The sequence below is a fragment of the Mastigoproctus giganteus genome, chromosome 13, assembly GCF_048544385.1.
Source record: "Mastigoproctus giganteus isolate SK-2022 chromosome 13, ASM4854438v1, whole genome shotgun sequence".
In the NCBI taxonomy this organism is placed as follows: domain Eukaryota; kingdom Metazoa; phylum Arthropoda; class Arachnida; order Uropygi; family Thelyphonidae; genus Mastigoproctus; species Mastigoproctus giganteus.
In genome coordinates, this window is record NC_143587.1 from 97143647 (window position 1) to 97161448 (window position 17802).

The window sequence follows — 17802 nt, forward strand, 5'->3', positions numbered from 1 at the left end:
ACTAGTAGCATAGTTATCCATAATAGTACCACTACCTATAATAGTACCACTACCTATTTTTAGGTAAACATGGCACTCAGTGCTTAAATTATACCAATTTAACATTTATCACTTCTTAATTAAATTTACTTATAATAGTGCCGAATCCAAACAAGGCCAGGAGTAGCACCAAAACGAGTAAAGCTTTTAACATTACATTATACAGGTGACCCCGCTTAATGCTGATAATTCATTCCGTAAAAACAGAGCGCTAAGTGAATTCCACGCTAAGCGAGTGTCGCATTCCCATAAGGTAACATATGTATTTGTGAGTTGCGGTCAGTGCAATAGGATATATCCTAATCAATAATAAAGATAGTGAAAAGATGCGCAAATGTTGGTCTAAATATTTAATATTCAAATATTTGTACATATAAAATATTCTGCATTACATATGTATATAATTGTGGTAACTACTTACGTATCAAAGTTAAACTTAAAATTCCAATTAAAATCATGAATTTAATTGATCTAAATTGATTTAATTTAATTGATGAATTTAATCATGAAAAATGTGTCGATTTTGGGTTGAACTGTGGCCCTCTTCCAAATAAACTAAAAGGGGTATTAATTTTAAATCCCCCGCAGCGTTACCACCCAACAATAAAGTCAGCCGATCCTTCGCCGCTTTGAAACTTGGCATGTTGTTTTCTTCTTTCAATATGAAACATCTTTTAGGCATTCATTTCCACAAAAGTTCTGCTTCATCTATGTTAAAAACGTGTTGAGAAGTATAACACGTAATACTCCTCTTCAATAATTTGAACTAGTTCTTTTTTGAAAGTTTCGGCTCCTTAATCTGCACTTGCGGCTTCTCCCTGGATTTTAAATCTATTCAACCAGCCCTTACTGGTTTTAAATGGTTCCACTTTTTTTTTTTTAGGTGAGTTTTCTTCAGATCATCATATTGGCTAATCTCTCTCTCTCTCTCTCTCTCTCTCTCTCTCTCTCTTTTTTTAATAATATTTATCTTAACTGAATTCTGCATTGGATATTATCTTCAATAAAATTAGTTAGTCTTTCCATTTCAATCCTAATAGCTTGCCTAGCCCTAGTTTGCTTGCAGTGGAACAGCTATCTTTCCAGCTGCTAAAATTAATTCTTTATTTATTTTTTTATAATTGTTCTTACAGTTAAACTTGCAAGTCCTAAATTATGGCACACATCTGCTTGTCTTTGACTGGAATCAATTCGCTTCAAAACATCTAATTTAATTTTCAAACTCAGTCTTTTTCTTACATTTATAGTCTTCGTATTGCGCTCAGACGTTGCTTTTTCATTCTTATCGGCCATTATTAACTCTTCGAAAATGTAACTGTGTTGGTTGCATTAATTATGATACAATGTTCATGTAAACCGTTTCGCACAATGTCTAATACGGTACTGAGTGATGACTAGACTTCGGGTTAATGCATATAACGCAAATATTACACCCAATATACTTGATCATTTTTTAAAATGTTGATCTCAGAGCTACGTAACAAGTCACTGTACTGCAATTAAATTAGCGTGCGAGAAAATTTCACTGAGCGTGGGAAAATTTCTCAAGTCGGCATGGGAAACGTTTTAATGCTGTTTTGGTATTCATTTTCAAGCTATCGACTCCATCAAATGAAACGATTTCGTTAAATATGCCAAAAATGCAATCTGTAAAAGAGCGTTATAGTGATCTGTGACGGCGTTATAGTCAGATACGGGTTATAATATAAGAACAGCGTTATAGCGAATCAGCGTAAAGCGAACCGCATTATAACGGGGACCTGCTGTATACACTATTTACAATATAAACATTTAGTTGTTGCCAAAGCCCAACTTGGGCAAATATAACTGAAACCATCATAGCATCTTCCGTTTTATGTCTTTCCCAAACTGAAGGATTCTTTACAAGTTCTAACCTCAGAGCCATGTACTTACGCAAAATTATAGCTGTAGTTTAAATTTAATTAGTACATGCTTGCTTCAGTCTCCAAAGCAGATCTGATGTCCAATAGATAATGTCCAACACAGAAAAAGCAGAAAGTTGTTTGTCTCCAGTTTTGTCCAAAACAGCAATGTTGATAGTATACAGAGCCGTCGAACTCGTTTCACCTTGAAGTCCACGTCCAAGAAGTCACTGTGAATAGTCCTAGTCACACCAGATCTAGAAATCACACCCATTGTTTTATACTGTGGCTCTAGGTTAGGTGACGTATCACAATATGGCAACTATGCTCCAAAGCCAATTTCCATCTATTACTTTAGATTTTCAAGATCTATTAAGTAAACTGTCTAGCAGTTTGAGCTCTCAGCTCAGTTCTTTTCTTGAAAGCCAAGCTGGAGAAAATCTGTAATGCCTTGAAATTAGTTTTATTTTCCACAAGTATGTTTACATTAGCCTCCATGAGATCTGGAACTGCAGTTAGTAGGTCCAACCTGGCCTGTGAGTATAATAGGCAATGGAAAAGTACATGGTCCCACATCTCCAAGTCTCTGCAGGTGCAGTAAGGATCAGGTTCCAGTCCTCTTTCTAAGAGCATAGAACGGAGGGAACCATGACCTATAAGTAAATAAGATGTGGTCATAGAGGGTGTAAACCATGGGAAAACTTGAATCTTTGATACAAAATCGCTTTAGGAACAAATTTCTTAGTAACCAATCCGTGCTCACTTTCATCCCAATGGATTTGCCACACCTTTACAAGTTCTTCCCAAATTCTGGTCTCTTCTGTCTTTAAGTTGTTTGCTGGATCTGAGGAAATCCCCAATATTTCCGTAGCAAGGCCCTTCCTCAAACGGTGAGTCATTGCTCTATATATAATAAACAGGTCAAGGGTAATCATACCACCTAACACCTGTAAAGCATTGTTAGATACTGTTCTAGGAGCATAATTGATAGCCAAAAGAACAGTGTTGTAAGGATATCAGTTTGTTACGTATTTTCACTTTCATAACATTTCTGAACCATAACATTCACTGGTGGCATAAGACACTATACTGTAAGACAATAAGAATATTGTCTTATAGTATAATGAAAGGGTTTTCTTCGTCAATCCCCATTCTTCTTTAGAGATTCTAACCACAGAGTAAGCGAAGTTCCTGAATTTTTCTAACGGTTTTGATGCATGCGGCAAGAATGATAATCTATCATCCAGTGTTACATCTAAATATTTGTTGCTTGAGATGTAGGGAATTTAAGAGTTGTTTATTAGAACTTTTGGAGGTCTATTGTATGCCAAATGTGTTCGGAAAATCATAAAATTTGTCTTGCTGGTAGAGATTTTTAGTTTATTCACTTGTGCCGAAGCCAATAAATAGCTTGTCCTGTATGGGTTGGATTCAATCTTCGATTATCCTCCTTGACCGTCCCTCCACTCCAATAACTAGATCATCAGCATAAGCTATTTTGAGAGTGTCCTCGTGATCTTTGACCAACCACTGCATTCCATAGGAGAGGCCCCAAGGCCAACCCCTGGGGGAATCCTCTGGAAACAGTTGAGGAATAGTTTAAGTGCCCTGCACAGACCTTATTAATCTATCACTGAAGTCAGATCTGATCACTCGATAAATGTAGTTATCACAGTTGCCCTCAAAGTCAATGAACACAGCTATATGTATTTTGAAGTTGAATTTTGAATGTAATCTGTTAGGGAGATGATGGCATCTTTGGTTGAACATCCTTTTTTGAAACCAAATTGACAATTAGATGTGAGCTGTTTTTCCTCTAGAAGATTCTGAATTCTCACTGCGAGAAGTCTCTCAAACAATTTATATATCAGATTTAGATATCCCTGGTTTATAAAGAATTTTTAATAAAGCCAAAGTCCATTTTCTGGAAAAAACTCCTTCTATTAAACATTTGTTGATAAGATTCAGTAAAATTTGAGGAAAAAGTTTGAAAAACTTGACCAAGACTATGTTCTAACAAGTCCAAGCTGGGTCATTTTTCAATTCCTACTATTAGTTCACACTCTCCCTATATATATTTATATATCTTGTTCAAATTTTCAGTCGTTAATAAAATACTTTTTATTCATCCACTCAAGTTCAAATACATTTTTTTTAAACTTGTAGTGGATGACACTTGATGTTAATACAGTTTTTTCAAATATTGATACAGTTTTTTCAAATTTATTAATTAAATTTAATTAATTAATTTTGGTTTTATATGGGAGAAAAAAAATTTCTCTTATATAAGATATTTAGCAGGATATAAATTTAGGAATAAATACCGTCAGTGGCGAAGCGTGTAGATCGCTGCAAAAAAATTTCTTTTTCAGATTCTTTTTTCATTCTGGGTTCTAGTCTGAGTCAAGGAGGGAACAAAATGGAAAATGAAACATGTGAATAAAAATAATAGTCCAACACCATATATAGAAAGGAAAATTGCAAGGAAATTCGCTTTCTATTTTGCCACTTAATATTGTGATTCTGTCATATGTATATACATATTTATATTAATTGTAATTATTTAATAAAAAGTAACTAAAATAAAATTTTTCTTTGATGACCTAAGTAGGAATTGACTTTAAAAAAAATTTTTTTATATTACTTGTTTAGTGTTTAATTTTGGAATAGCCAATCCTACATCAACAAGTGTGAAAGGCACTATTTCCAACCACTCAACATATAAGGCATTATCATCGCGTATTGTTCTTGTTCAAAGGAGTCACTTTCAGGAGAATCCCTGGGGAAAAGTTAGCATTAGCGTTAGTAGAGGCATATGATGCAAGAAAGCAAGCTTATGCAGCATCAGCCAAAAAAAAAAAAAAACCCCTTTCACTTCACCCCTCCGTTCATTCAAAATACCTGTCCAGCTGAGCCTTAAATTTATTTAGGCTATCAACTTCCACAACAAGGGATGGAAGTCTGTTCCACCAACCAACTACCCACTGGCTAAAGGCAAATTTCCGCACATCTATCCTACATCTGTCTTTCCTCAATTTGAATTTATGCCCTCTCAGGTGATTATTCTGAGCAAGAGGCAGTATCCCATCAGCATTGAGCATGCTCAAACCATTCAAGACTTTGTACACTTCTGTCAGATCACCTCGCCGGTGCCTAGTCTCCAGACACTGTAATTTGCAAAACTTAAGCCTTTCTTCGTAAGAGCAACCCTTTGTTCCGTTCACTAACCTTGTTGCCCTTCTCTGTACTCGTTTCAGCAGCTCTACATCCTTCTTGAAATGAGGCCTCCAAGCCTGTATACAGTACTCAAGGTGCGGCCTGACCATTGCCTTATACAAGGGAATAATCACCTCCCTATCTATCCCTGCTAGAAAAATTCCTGTATATCATTGAAAAGACATCATGAGCTACTCTTGCAGCCCGTCTGCACTGCTCAGAGAACTTCATATCTGCCTGCACAACCACCCCCAGGTCCTTTTCATTCCCTACCACTGTCAGTGTAGTACCACAGAGTTGATATGTTGCTGTGGTGTTGCTGTTTCCCATATGCAGTACTTTACATTTGTCAATGTTAAACTTCATTTGCCACCTCTCAGCCCATCTGCTCAACATTTCCAGATCCTGTTGCAGCAGCTTAGCATCAGTAGTGTCCTTAACAACCCTGCCAACCTTTGTATAGTCTGCAAACTTGGACATTAAGCTTGATATACCATCATCAATATTATTTATAAATACAGAAAACAACAATGGAACCAACATTGAACCCTGAGGGACTCCACTAATAACATTAGTCCACGATGAGCAGTGTCCATTAATTAACACTCTGTCTTCTGCCACTCAACCATCCCTTTATCCATAGCAACAATTTGCCACCAGTGCCACACTGTTCCAATTTGTGCAGCAGTCTTCCATGTGCAACAGCATCAAAAGCCTTTCTAAGATCCAAATATATAATATCAAAGTTATTCCCTGCATCCAATTCTTTTGTGACTACATCATAGTATCCAATCAAATTGGTCAGGCAAGACCTTCCCTTAACAAAGCCATGCTGTGTCTGAGCTATAATTGAATTCTTGTCAAGATAATCCTGCAGTGCTTCTCCTGCAGTGCTTCTTTAACCAGTGCTTCCATTAATTTAACTGGAACAGAAGTTAAAGGAGGATCAAAGGCTGACACAATTATTTGTGTCAGCCTTTGATCCTCCTTTGTGAGTTGTGGTCACATTTGCACATCTCCAGTCCATGGGTACCTCCCCTGAGTCCAAGGAAGCTCTCATAATTGTGGCTAAGGGTTTGCTTACTCCCTTTGCTGCTTCCTTTAATATAACTGGATAGATCCCATCCACCCCATGTGCCTTTCTTGCATTTATCTTGAACTTCTCCTCCACTTTACTCTCAGTTATTACAAGATTCTCTAGCTTACTGCCATAGTTGAATACACCTCTGGCATTCCTCTTGCTGAATAACTCCTCATGTGTGAATGTCGATCCAAAATATTCATTTAGTTTGTTAGCAACCTGAGCAGGATCATGAACAGTTGAATCATCGATATCAAGTGGACCAATTTGATTCGTCCCCTTCCTTCTAGAGTTTACATAAGTAAAGAACTCCTTGCTGTTTTTCTTTGCATCCCTTGCCAAGGATTTCTCATAATCTGCCTTCGCCTGCCTAACCTCCTTTGTAACTTGGTTACAGATCAACTTATATCTATCATAGGCTTCTGTGTCACATGTTAATTTATATGTATCCCATGCATTTTTCTTCTCTGCCATATGTCTCATTAGTTCATCTGACATCCATTTAGACCTGAACCTTAAACAATATTTCTTAGTTGGTATGTAAAGCCTAGTAGCTTCCACGATAAGTTCTTTGAATGCTTCCCATTTTGAGTTTGCTGTTGGTAACATCATCAGTTGGTCCCACTGTATAGAATTTAAATACTGTCGAAGACCATCGTAGTTACTTTTACAAAAGCAATAACCCTTCTCTTTACCCCTGATGGTAGTTACCTCCTTGAGTAAATCCCACTTCAGCACACTGTGATCACTGCCACCTAGTGGTTCCTGTATCTGCAGATTCTTAATGCATGAAGAATCACTACGGATAATCAAATCAAGAGTATTGCTCCCTCTAGTTGCTTCCCGAACATGCTGATTTAGCAAACAATCATCCAATAAATCCACAAAAGCCTTGCTAGTGTGTGAGGATATAATGGGGGATTTTAATTTTCCAATATCTGGGAAATTAAAATCCCCCATTATAAGACTCTGATTTACTGGCCCACTCTATTTCCCTGTACAGTTTCTTATTATACTCATTAGAGTCATTAGGCCTATAGTACACTCCTACTCAATTTTGATCTCCCAATGCTTATGTCACACCAAACTGACTCGACACTGCACTGTCCAGCGATGTCAACTGGCTTCACTTCCTTGGATTTTGCGTTTCTTAACTAATAGCATAACCCCTCCTCCCTTCCTATCCTGTCTATCCTTTCTGTAGACGTTGTACTCCCCAAATTCCAGTTCTGCATTACTTATATCTGTGTGACACCACGTCTCTGATATCCCAACAATATCTGCCTTTGATGCTTTGAGCAATACCTCAAATTCATCAATTTTATTTACCAAACTCCTATCATTAGTGTACACGCAAGTATACATGCACCTGTTCTTTTTCTTAGCTACACTAACAACCCATGTGTTTACTTGTACCCCAATGACTCCCAGCAGTCTCTGAAATATCCTGCATCTTATTTTCAAAGCTACTGCCCATTCCAATAGAAGCAGTGCAAGAATCACTTTCACCTCTGCCAGTGGCTACTGTTAATCTATTAGTCCTTGTATCCCCCCAATCTAGCAGTTTTCCGACTCACCTAACACTGCCTCGATAGCATCAGCAAACGTTCTTCGACCCTTTCTATTTAAGTTTATCCCATCCCTGTAGAAGCAGTCTCTCCTGTTAACAAGTACAGACCAATCTGAAAAAAATTCTACCACTTGAGCCTTGCATAATCTTTCCAGGGCCGAATTGATCGACACGGCTCTCATCATATACTCCCTCCTATCGTGTCTGGGCAGAATTGCAGACACTTTCAAATTCAACCCTAATTCATGGCTTTTTTTTTTTTTTTTTCAACAGTGGCCTGTACTTGTTAAGTAATTCCGCCGGTCTCCTACTCTTAATATCATTAGTGCCAACGTGTACAACTGTATCACTTTTGTGCCCTTAAAAGATGATATCCGCTCTACAACATCAAAAGTTTAGAAACAGTGGTCTCAACCGTCGACTTCCAATCCTGTGTTTCTTGTTCTCCAACCATCACGGTGTTGTATATATCTCCGCATAAAATTTTATTTCTAGATATCCTGTAAACAAGACCCCACAGATCAGAATTACCTGTATCGCGAACAAAACTTTGCCAACAGGAATTCTTCACCTCTGCAATTTCTTTGTGGAATTGTTTACAAAAATCCTGGTATGCATTATTGTGGATGAACAACAGACCAACATAACCCAACACTATACTATGCAAACTAACACAAACGCTCACACTATCTCTGGCATTCACAGAGTTTGTACTCTGTGAATGCCATGATTAAATTTAAACTAACCAAATATTTATTTGGTTAGTTTTAATTTGTCTCATATGCTGGTGGCAGTTGGCATGTTGTTGTTATTACTGGTTGAAGTTTATAAAACTATCCCTTCAATGTGGTATAATAGTGTTCAATTTTATGAATCAAAAACTTTTGTAATGGTTATTTTTTCTCAACTGTTTTTCTGTTGGTGTGTTCTTTGTTGTGCCAATTCGTCTTCCAATTCGGACCATCTGATGAACTTGTGGAAAATCTCTGGAAACATGGTTACCATCATAGCTGAATGTCATTTGTGTATTTTATAGCTTTTTGTTGCACTGCATTTTTATGGTTTCTGCATTATAAAATATAATAGCTTCTCTTTTCATCAAACAGTTATGAAGCAGCTATGCTCAAGTATGTTTATCATCATCAGGTTATGATTTTTAGAATTTTTTTTGTCGACTAGATTTTTGAATCGAAAACCTCCAGGTGGGTATGTGTGTCAAATGGGTGAAAACTTCAATGTAAGAAACAGAACAAAAAAAAAAAAAAATGTTTTCAAATACTAATCATAAATTTGGCATTACCAACCTTGAAATGGCAATATTTTGTTCTTTTTCAGATTATGTATTAAAATATTCTTTTGAAATTTTGTGTCATATGAATGTCATACAGGATTTCATGATTAAAAGTAAAAGAAAGTTTTACTTTTGGTTAACTTAAATTTGGCTTAAAATATTTGTAGGCTGGACCAGGACAAGCAGAAAACATCCATTTGTCAACATCACCCTCTTCTCCTTTTTCAAAGTTGCAGGATTACAGGTACTGATAATTGGCTATTCTATTTTCTTCATTGCTTCTGTAATTCACTTGTGCTAAGTGAATGTTATGGGATAAAACAAAAAACACCCAAAATTTAGAACAAAGCCTTACCAGCTACAAAATGTTAACATATCCCTTCACATAATCTCCTGAAATAATGTTATAAATAAAACAACAGAAGTGAATAAGTTGCTTGCATGTGGGCAGTTTTGAAAATAAAAGTTCAGTGCACCAAATTGCACCACTTACTTAAATCTATGTATTAAATTTAAAGAAGAAAAATTCTACAACAAATTACAGCTGTCTTAAGATCCATTAATGTTGGGATCCCTACTATCACAAGCCAAAAAAAAAAAAACTCAGTTTATTAATGTTGGGATCCCTACTATCACAAGCCAAAAAAAAAAAACTCAGTTTTTATCAATAAAAGTCCTCTGCCCCAAAAAGAAAAAGCACAAGATAAATTGTTTTAGAAAAATAAATTCTGGATATATAGTAGTAGTAGTAGCAGTAATGGCAAATGATGCAAGAAAGCAGGCTTATATAGCATCAGCCAAAAAAAAAAAAAATGCTACACAGTTCACTCATCCATACCCTCCAAGAATTTGCGTAGTTCCTCCTTGAATTTATTCAAACTTCCACAAACAGGTGAAAGCCTGTTCCAACAATCAACCACCTGCTGGCTGAAGACTAACTTCTGCACATCTATCCTGCAACCATTCTTACTCAACTTAAATTTACACCTCATCAGGTGTGTAGTTTCAGTAAGTGGAAGAATGCCATTAACATTCAGCTTGCTCAATCCATTCAAGGCTTTAAACACCTCAATGAGATCTTCCCACAGTTGCCTGGTTTTGAGACACTGCAGTTCGCAGAATTGAAGTCTTTCTAGGTAAGAGCACCCTTTTGTTCCATTCACCAGTCTGATTGCCCTTCTCTGCATCCTTTCCAGCAGATCTACAGCCTTCCTAAAGTGAGACCTCTATACAGTACTCAAGATGCGGCCTAATCATGGCTTTATACAAAGGAATAATCATTTCCTTATTCCTGCTAGCAAAGCTTCTGTATATCATTAACAAAAACCCATAAGCTGTCCTGACAGCATGTCTGCTCAGAGAATTTCATGTCTGACTGCACAATTATTACCCACAGGTCTTTTTCATTCTCCATTACCTTGAGTGTAGTACCACACAATTGATAAGTTACTCTGGGGTTAATGCTGCCCATATATAGTTACCTTGCATTATAGTTAACTTCAAATGCCATTTTTCAGTCCATTGATCTAATTTTAGATCTTTTTGCAGTAGCTCGCCTTGATGACTGTCTCTAACCACCCTTGCCAACCTTTGTATCATTAATAAATATTGAAAACAACAATGGGCCCAGCACTGAACCCTGGGGAACTCCACTAATAACATTAGTTCACGAAGAGCAGTGCCCATTGATAAACACTGTCTTCTTCTTCCACTTGCCCATCCCTTTATCAGCAGTAACTTGCCCTGAATGCCACATTGCTCCAGTTTGTACAGCAGTCTTTTATGTGCAATAGTATCAAAAGCCTTCCTAAAATCTAAGTATATGATGTCAAAATTATTCTTTGCATCCAGTCCCTTGGTCACTGCGTTGTAGTAACCTATCAGATTGGTTGAACAAGACCATGCCTTAAAAAATCCATGCTGTGACATCAGTATAATTGCATGCTTGTCCAGATTGGTCCTACATTATCTACATTACTTCTTTAACCAGTGATTCCATTATTTACCCCTGGAGCAGACATTAGCTAACAGGTCTGTAATTACTCATGTCGCCTTTTGATGATCCCCCTTTATGTATTGGGGATACATTTGCACATCTCCAGTCCATAAGGACCTCCCCTGAATCCAAAAATGCTCTCATAATTATGGCTAATGGTTTGCTTACCTCCTTTGCTGCCTCCCTTAAAATAATTGGATACATTGGGACTCTCTTTAGAAAATACAGCTGCGAGTTACAGACTCTGAAAAAAACGATAAGTGTTTGCTTTTTATTTACATAATTGTTATTTCATATTGTACTTAATACGTAGTCTTATAGTTTTAATTACGCTGGTTATTTTTATTTTAATTTATATAAACAGTTTTTGTAGATATACGTAATACTTTATAAAACCGATATTTCGTTCGAATATTGCAGGCATTGTTTTTGTATCTGATAGGGAATTCAAATTTTTAATTGAGGTAGCCAGGTAGATCTAATGTATAATTATAGAAACAGTAATACGCTTCACTGTTTCTATTAGATAGCGTAGTATTGACATTTAATTAATTTAATTTATTGATTTTATTAATTTAAAGTATCATGCCCCAAACTAGAGCAGCAAAGCAACGGGCACAAAGTGGTAGGAGTGCTGTGACTCGGGGGAGAACTGAGGGGGGCGATTCTCCAACGCATCACAGCCTAAAAAAATGTGCAACTTGTGAAATGTTTGCCGAACTATCTGGAACGGAACATGATATTGCCATGGGGGATGTCTTTGTGTGTGCGCGATGTAAGGAGTGTAAGGAAATCCGGCGACAACTCAGCGTTGTTATGGGCCTATATGAGAGTTTGAAGGACAGGGTGGATGCCCTCGAAAGATCTAAATTGAGGGGCCCATCAGGCTCTCAGCTGCCCATATCAACACCAGAGCTTGCACTTGGTCATCACGCAACACAGCGGCAACCCCCAAGGCAGAATGCGCTGGTCCCTCAGGAACTAGTAGTTGTTGGTGACTCTATTGTCAGGGAAACGGGAAACATCCTTTGTAAAAAGAATAGGTGGAACAGGACCAGGGTATGTCTGCCAGGGGCAAAGGTTGATGACGTTGTAGAGCAGATATCATCTTTTAAGGGCACAAAAGGTGATATATAGTTGTACACGTTGGCACTAATGATATCAAGAGTAGGAGACCGGTAGAATTACTTAACAAGTACAGGTCACTGATGAAAAAAAGCCGTGAATTAGGGTTGAATTTGAAAGTGTCTGCAATTCTGCCCAGACACGATAGGAGGGAGTATATGATGAGAGCCTTGTCGATCAATTCGGCCCTGGAAAGATTGTGCAAGGCTCGAGGGATAGAATTTTTTTTCAGCCTGGACTGTACTTGTTAACAGGAGAGACTGCTTCTACAGGGATGGGATACACTTAAATAGAAAGGGTGCAAGAATATTTGCTGATGCTATCGAGGCAGTGTTGGGTGGGTCGGAAAACTGATAGCTTGGGGGGATACAAGGACTAATAGTTTAACAGTAGCCGTAGGCAGAGGTGAAAGTGATTCTTGCACAACTTCTATTAGAATAAGTAGCGACCCGGAGCGTGGGGTGTTTGGGGTTTCAGGGACGGGTGGCGGTCATCGTGGAATGGGTGGGTATATGGGATGTGTTAGGGTAACAAAAAATAGGAGTAGGAGCATGTATGCTTGCATGTATACCAATGCTAGAAGTATAGTAAATAAATTTGATGAATTTGAAGTGTTGGTCAAGACATCAAAGGCGGATATTGTTGGGATATCAGAGACATGGTGTCACACTGATATAAGGAATGCCGAACTGGAATTTGGGGAGTATAATGTGTACAGAAAGGATAGACAGGATAGGAAGGGAGGAGGTGTTATGCTGTTAATTAAGAAAAACATAAAATCAAAAGAAGTGCATCCTGTTGATATAGATGAACAGTGCACTGTTGAGCCAGTTTGGTGTGACATAAGCACTGCTAAAGCAAAAATAAGAGTAGGAGTATGTTATAGGCCTAATGACTCGAATGAGTACAATTAACAATTGTACAGAGAAATAGAGTGGGCTAGTAAATCGGAATGTCTTATAATGGGGGATTTCAACTTCCCAGATATTGACTGGAACTTGTAGGTTGGGCACTCACACACTAGTCAGACATTTGTGGATTTATTGGATGATTGTTTTCTGCAGCAGCATGTTCGGGAGGCAACCAGAGAAAGTAATACTCTTGATCTGGTTACCAGCAGTGATCATTCATGTATTAGGAATTTGCAGATAAAAGAACCACTAGGTGGCAGTGATCACAGTGTACTGACGTGGGATTTACTTAAAGATTTAATTACCATCAGGGGTAAAGGAAAGGGTTTTTGCTTCCGAAAAGGCGAGTACAGTGGTCTCAGACAGTTTTTAAATTCTGTATAGTGGAATCAACTGATGATGTTACCAACAGTAAATTCTAAGTGGGAAGCATTCAAGGAATTAATCGTGGATGCTACTAAAAGTTTCATACCTATTAAGAAATATTGTTCAAGGTTTAGGCCTAAATGGTTGTCAAATGAACTAATGAGACTCGTAACAGAGAAGAAAAATGCATGGGATGCATACAAATTAACACGTGACACAAAAGCCTATGATAGCTACAAGTTGATCTGTAACCAAGTTACAAAGGAGGTTAGGCAGGCGAAGGCAGATTACGAGAAATCCTTGGCAAAAGATGCTAAGAAAAACAGCAAGGATTTCTTTACTTATATAAACTCTAAAAGGAAGGGGATGAATCTGATTGGTCCACTTGACATCGATGGTTCGACTGTTGATGATCCTGCTCAGATAGCAAACAAACTGAATGAGTATTTTGCATCTACATTTACACGTGAGGAATTATTAAGGTTTGAAAATGGCAGAAGGTTATCAAATTGTAGCAGGATACTTAATGATTTTGTAATAACTGAGAGCAAAGTGGAAGAGAAACTGTTGAAGTTAAACGTAAGAAAAGCACCTGGGGGGATGGGATCTATCCAGTTATATTAAAGGAGGCGACAAAGCAACTAAGCAAACCCTTAGCCATAATTATGAGAGCATCCTTGGACTCAGGGGAGGTTCCCACGGACTGGAGATGTGCAAATGTATCCCCAATTCACAAAGGGGGATCGAAGGGTGACACGAGTAATTACAGACCAGTTAGTTTAACTTCTGTTCTGGGTAAAAAAATGGTGTCGCTGGTTAAAGATGCATTGCAGGATCATCTAGACAAGACTGCAGCAATAATTCAGACACAGCATGGGTTTGTTAAGGGAAAGTCTTGTCTGACAAATTTGATAGGATATTATGATGTGGTTACAAAGGAACTGGATGCAAAAAATAATTTTGATATCATATATTTGGATTTCAGGAAAGCTTTTGACACTGTTGCGCATGGAAGACTATTGTACAAATTGGAGCAGAATGGTATTAGGGTAAGTTGCTACAATGGATAAAAGGATGGTTAAGTAGGAGAAGACAGTGTGGTAATCAATGGGTGCTGCTCTTCTTGGACTAATGTTATTAGTGGAGTCCCACAGGGTTCGGTGTTGGGTCCACTGTTGTTTTGTATATTTATCAATGATATTGATGAAGGTATATCAGGCTTAGTGTCAAAGTTTGCAGATGATACAAAGGTTGGCAGGGTTGTTAATGACAGTAATGGCAGTGTGCTACTGCAACAGGATCTAAATAATTTGGGCAGATGGGCTAAGTAGTGGCAACTGAAGTTTAACCTTGACAAGTGCAAAGTACTGCATATGGGTAGAAGTAACCCCAGAGAAGTGTACCAACTATGTGGTACTACACTTAAGGTGGTAGAAAATGAAAAAGACCAGGGAGTAATTGTGCAGGCAGATATGAAGTTTTCTGAGCAATGCAGACAGGCTGCCTGGGCAGGTCATGGGGTTTTGTCAATGATATATAGGAATTTTGCTAGCAGGGAAAAGGAGGTGATTATCCCTCTGTATAAGGCAATGGTCAGGCCACGCCTTGAGTACTGCATACAGGTCTGGAGGCCTCATTTTAGGAAGGATGTAGATTTACTTGAGCGTGTACAGAGAAGGGCAACAAGATTGGTGAGGGGAATGAAGGGATCCTCTTATCAAGAGAGGCTTAAGTTCTGCAAATTGCAGTGGCTGGAGACTAGGCACCTGCGCAGTGATCTGATTGAGGTGTATAAGGCCTTGAATGGGTTCAGCACGCTGAATTCTGATGGGATCCTTCCACTTGTTCAGATTACGAACCAAAGGGGGCATAAATTCAAGTTAAGAAAAGACAGATGTAGATTAGATGTGCGGAAATTTGCCTTTAGCAGGGTGGTTAATTGCTGGAACAAACTTCCATCTGTCGTGGAAGTTGATAGGTTGAATACATTTAAGGAGGAACTGGACAGGCATTTGGAGGGAATGGTGTGATTTTTTTTTTTTTTTTTTTTTTTGGGTGATGCTGCATCAGCTCATACATTTGCTTTCTTGCATCACATGCCACTACTACTACTACTACATTCCATCCACCCCACATGCCTTTTTTATATCCATTTTCAACAATTCCTCTTCCGCTTTCCTTTCAATTATCACAAAACCATTTAGCTCCTCATGAGAGTTTGATAAACTTCCAGCATCCCCTTCCCTAAAGAATTCCTCCTGTGTGAATGTAGATGCAAAATACCTATTCAATTTGTCTGCAGCCTGGCCAGGATCATGAACAGTTAACCCATAGACCTCAAGTGATCTAGTGTGATTCAGCCCTTTCCTTCTACTGTTAATATAAGCTTAGAAGTCTGCTGTTTTTCTTTGCAGTCTTTGTAGAGACTTCTCATAGTCTGATTTCCCTTGCCTAACTTCCTTTGTGGCTTGATTACATACTAATTTATTTCTACCATAGGCTTCTGTATCACCTGATAATTTATATGCATCCCATGCGCTTTTTTCTTCTGTGCCACTCATTTCATCTAACCCCCATTTAGGTTTTAAGCCTTGAACAGTATTTCTTCATTGGTATGAAAAATCTAGTAGCTTCTTTGATTACTTTCTTGAATACTTGCCATTTAGAATTTGCTGTTGGTAATATCATCAGTTGGTCCCACTGCACAGTATTTAAAAACTGTCTGACATCCCTGTAGTCACCCTTACGAAAGCAAAAGCCTTTTCTTCCTTTACCCTTGACGTTATGTCTTTAATTAAATTCCACTTTAGTACACTGTGATTGCTGTTACCCAGTGACTCTTTGGGACACACACACAGTGTGCGTGTGGGTGTTATGCTAAGAAAAAAAATGAAACTAAATTAATGGGAGTAGCTGTAGAAATGCTTGTCAATGCATGCTGCATTATGAAACTACATCTTCAAGCTTAAAGCAATATTGAAAGAATGTAGAGTAAAATATAAATTAAGAATGATGAATTAAAGTAAGTATGAAAATGGTGGGTTGCTGTGTTCATTTTGTTGTTGCCCAGCCTGTAAGAAAAAACGAAAGAAGAAAAATAATATAGGAAGTCATTTGAAATCTCAAAGGTGAAAAACTAAAACATATTATGGATAAAATATTGTTGATAAATTAACAATTAAATAATAATTAAGTAATATCAATAACTGATTCTTCAGTTTTGTGTCTCCCCCACCCCCAGCTTTGGTGTTTAAGTTACTTGCTCTTTTTATCTCTCTGATTTTTCATACTAAATTTTTATGAGAAAAAAATCCCAAGCATCAATTGCTAACATCATTTAATTATGTATTACAGAACTATTGGGAAAGTGACAATAGCATGGTATCTTTAGTTTTAGGCATGACATAATTAAGTGGTTAGGAGTGAGAGTGCAGTAGCATGTACTTTCAGTGGTTAATGGTTCAAGCTCATGTGACTGCTAAATACAGTTGAACGATTGTATTCATGATTCATTGTAAACTCCTCTGATCTGGTGGTTGTGCTGAAGTAAACAAGAACAATATATATTTTTTAATTGTTAAATTTAAAAAAATATCAGCTGTCTTATCTATAATATGTTTTAGTTTTTCACCTTCTTTGAGCTTTCAAACCACTTACTATGTTTTTCTTCTTTATAGGTTGTAAATCTGTATAATGATATTGCAACCCACCATTTTCATATCTATTTTAATTTGTCATTCTTAATTTACATGCATGTACCATATCCCAAAAAAATTATTTTATTTTACAATACAGCAGACTCTTGATTTACCAGGATCAGATTAACCAGGACACTTAAATATTTCAAATTTTAAAAAAAAATCAACCAGAAATCATAAAATTCAAGTAATAAATAGAATAGGTATAAACAGATGTTTTGCAAGTCACAAATAAGCGACAAGAAGCAGCGTTTATAAGTTCTCATTAGGAGATTAGTATGCCTATTATCTTGCAACCCCGCTGTCCTTCACACCCGCCACTCAAAAAAAACAAATGCTTAATTCGTTTTAATGCATTGCTTCAATTGTTGTGCTCCATCGCACTGCAAAAGGACAAATTTGTTTTCTTATGCATGTCAGGGATGTCAGAATTTTTTTTTTTGTTTAGAAATCGCAAAAATGATGGGCAAATGCAAGAGTTGTGCTTTCATTTAAACAAAAACTTGAAGTTATTCAGAAGTTTGAAAATGGTGCCTCCATTAAATCTCTAAAGAACATTATAATGTTGTGACCAAACCATACATGACATTGTAAAAAATAAAAGAAAGCATCATATTGGACATGCA

At 37.3% G+C, this 17802-nt stretch overlaps 1 protein-coding gene across 1 annotated transcript in view; it reads left to right on the top strand.

The window, feature by feature from the left end:
- The window catches only part of LOC150076274 (vacuolar protein sorting-associated protein 37A-like), a 186457-nt gene that overhangs the window by 120753 nt on the left and 47902 nt on the right, over positions 1–17802 (top strand). Inside the window, exon 6 of the mRNA XM_090387453.1 lies at positions 9248–9324. Coding sequence (XP_090243579.1) covers positions 9248–9324 — 77 coding nt within the window. The remainder of the gene's footprint in view (positions 1–9247; positions 9325–17802) is intronic.